Source organism: Bidens hawaiensis, unplaced genomic scaffold (assembly GCF_021521415.1).
Source record: "Bidens hawaiensis isolate Kalapana, Puna unplaced genomic scaffold, B.hawaiensis_p1.1 tig00027522_1, whole genome shotgun sequence".
NCBI lineage: Eukaryota > Viridiplantae > Streptophyta > Magnoliopsida > Asterales > Asteraceae > Bidens > Bidens hawaiensis.
In genome coordinates, this window is record NW_027505097.1 from 54,304 (window position 1) to 57,719 (window position 3,416).

A 3,416-nucleotide genomic window follows, 5' to 3' on the forward strand; every position below is an offset into this window, starting at 1 on the left:
CACCACTTCGGTTGGAATCATTTCTTCGGTTGGAAGCTCATTCGCTATGACATGTATAAAGAATGAATTCATTGTCTATATATACCGGTAAGATATTTGATAATTTAAGAAGTTATTCTTGTTAATCGTAAACATTTCATTATGCTACCCAATTTCTCTCTCACATTACAGCCAAAAGTAATTCAAGTAAACCTAATCGTATAATCATATCAAGCGACTAGATCTTGATCGTAGCAGTAATCGAAATTGATATGTTATGGTTTCTTAAAAGTTAACATACAAATTAAATTAACGTGCTAATTGTGAGAATCAAGTAGAGTAATTATATATACAAGTAGAGTAATTATGTAAGTATATCATTGAGTAATTATGTCATTACCCTATGATGGAATTAATCGGAGTTCATCTATCACATCAAGGTTCTTGGAAAGATCCTGACTGTTGGTCTCGGGACTTTGAAGGCCAAATCTTGCAGTAGGGATCGCCACTTCGGTTGGAATCATTTCTTCTGTCCGAACACTAAGAAGAAAAGGGTTTGTCCAGTCGCATTCTTTGATGTAGTTCCATCAGCCCATAATATAAACGGTAGTTCTTCAGCCCACTTGCCTTTCTTTGCCTCAAGCTTCTTCATCAAGTTATTGACGATGATTTTGTTCGAAGACTTTGCTTGTCCATTGGCTTGATGGTGTACTGGAGTAGAAGTGATCATTTTAACGCCCCATACAACACAAAATTCGGTAGTTTTTTTACTGGTGAACTGAGATCTGTTGTTACAGATGATCTCAGCTGGGATTCCGAAGCGAGTTAGGACATTCCATTTGATGAAGGATATTTCTTCTTGTTCTCTAACTTGGGAGAATGCTTCTGCTTCAATCCATTTGGAGAAGTGGTCTGTCTTTGCTAGTATGAAAACTTTCCTCCTGAGCTTTTGGTAATTTGCCTACGACGTCCATTCCCCATATCATGAAAGGCCATGGAGACACAATCAGATGGATGGGTTCAGGAGGTTGATGAAGAATGTTGTTGTGCCTTTGACAAGCATCACACTTTTGGGCATAGGTTATTGCGTCCTTCCTCATGGTTGGCCAATAATAACCAGTCCTAAGGGTGTTGAAAACAAAGATCTACCACCGGTGTGATTCCCACAGTCGCCTTCATGGATGTCTTTCAGAAATTCTTGTGCTTCAAGCTCTTCCAGGCATCGTAAATATGGACATGTAAGAGATTTCTTATAGAGAATGTTATCTAGAATGATAAATCTAAATGCCTTCATACGAAAGGCTTTGGGATTCTCATCCTTGGGAATCCTGTTGTGCACCAAATATTCTTTGATGGTACGTATCCAGGATTCGCGGTTAGCTTGGGGATCCAGATTAGCAATATCTTTCGAATCTGTCACTTCATTTACTTGAAGATCTCGTTTAGCTTCCTCTGTTGTTTCTTCTTTGTTAACTGTAGGTATATCAGTGGCTGGATTTAGGATACGTATAATCGGGATTTTGATTTCTGTCGGGATCCTGAAGGCGGATCCAAGGTTTTCTAAAGCGTCATCTTCAACATTTCCTTCCCTCGGTACCTGTTCAATGATAAAAAAAATCGAATTTCTCTGCCAGATTTTTTACTATCTGAAGATATTTGGTTAGTTTCTCACTTATAATAGCATAGTATCCATTGAAGTGGTTAGTAAGTAATAAGGAGTCTACAAATACATGAATATGTTTAACTTCTAAGTCCCTAGCCAATTGAAGACCAGCAATTGAACCTTCATACTCGGCTTCATTTTTGGTGGCTTGGAAATCAAATCTGATTGCCTGGGGATATCAAGTCCCCATGTGGCAATTTCAGGATGATTCCTAAACCTATTCCCCTGATATTTGAGGCCCCATCAGTAAATAATACCCACTTACCCATACCTTGGTCTAGTTGTTGAACTTCCCAATCAGCTTCTTGCTGGATTTCAGTACTGAAATCAGCCACGAAGTCTGCTAGAGCTTGGGATTTAATTGTTGTTCTAGGCTCATAAACAAGATCATAATCACTTATTTTAACAGAACACTTAGCCATCATACCATACATTTCAGTATTTCTCAAAACAACTTTGATAGGATAGTTAGTTTTAACAAATATACTATGTGTTTCAAAATAATGGCTTAACTTAGTGGATGCCGTAACTAAAGCTAAAATTAATTTTTCTAAATGAGAATACCTTGTTTCAGCTTCAAGTAGACTTGTACTTACATAGTAAATAGGGTGTTGCTATCCCTCATGGTTCTTAACTAGTACAACACTCACCGTGTCTCGGGATACTGCCATATAAAGGAGCAGAGGTTCACCATCTTCAGGCTTCATGAGCAAAGGTGCTGAGGAGAGATATATATTCAAGTCTTCAAGCACATTCTCATTATTTTTTACCCATTCAAACGCCTTGTTCTTCTTTAGGATAATGTAGAAATCCTTACACCTTTTAGAGGATCTTGAGATGAACATGTTCAAAGTTGCGATCCTGCCAGTTAGCCTTTGGACCTCCTTCACGTTGGTTGGGGCCTACAGGTTCATGATGCTTTGATCTACTCAGGGCTTGCTTCTATTCCTCTTTTGGTAACCATGTATCTTTGGAATTTGCCTGCCCCTACTCAAAAGTGGCACTTGGAAGGGTTTAGCTTCATGTTGTATTTGTCAAGAATGTCGAAGGCTTCTTGAAGATCACTGAGGTGATCCTCAGACTTCTTTGACCATACGAACATGCCATCAATATAAACCTCCATGGTGTCCCCAGCTTCTCATTGAATATCATGTTGACCAGTCTTTGATATGTCGCACCTGCATTTTTCAACCAAAAGGCATGGCAGTGTAACAATATATACCTGTTGGAGTTATGAATGCCATATCTTCTTGGTCTGAGGGTTCCATTTGGATTTGTTGGAATCCCTACAAGACATCCATAAAGGTCAGCAAATCATGCCCAGCGTTGCGTCTATCATGGAGTCTATGTGTGGCAATGGGAAAGGACCCTTGGGGCAAGCTTTGTTAAGGTTTGTGTAGTCAACACAAACTCTCCACTTGCCATTCTTCTTTTGGACCACCACCACTTTGGCTAACCATATTGGGAACTTCACTTCCTTAATCCTCTTAACCTTCATCAGTCTCTCGACTTCCTTTTGGATGATAACATTTCTTTCAGATGAAAATTTCCTTTTCATTTGTTGGATTGGCCTGAAACTTTTATCCAAAGCCAACTTATGAGTAATAGTATTTTTAAAGATACCTGTCATATCCTCATGCTTCCATTCAAAGGTAGAGATTCTGCTCTTGAGGAAGCTGATCAATATATCTTTAATTTCTCTAGGAATGCTAGTTCCTATTAACACCTTGATGTCGGAATCCTGTTCGTCTAACTGTACTTCCTTGACTTCTTG

The 3,416-nt window shown here is 38.9% G+C and overlaps 1 protein-coding gene across 1 annotated transcript; it reads right to left on the reverse strand.

Annotated features, from left to right (window-relative positions):
* Positions 1-499: 499 nt before the first annotated feature.
* On the reverse strand, positions 500-2,076 carry LOC143610675 (uncharacterized). Its single transcript, XM_077085083.1, has 4 exons — positions 1,900-2,076; positions 1,710-1,811; positions 1,097-1,576; positions 500-940 (listed from the first exon to the last, which is right to left on the reverse strand). The coding sequence occupies exons 1-4, from the start codon at positions 2,074-2,076 to the stop codon at positions 500-502; spliced, it is 1,200 nt and encodes a 399-aa protein (XP_076941198.1).
* Positions 2,077-3,416: the final 1,340 nt, after the last annotated feature.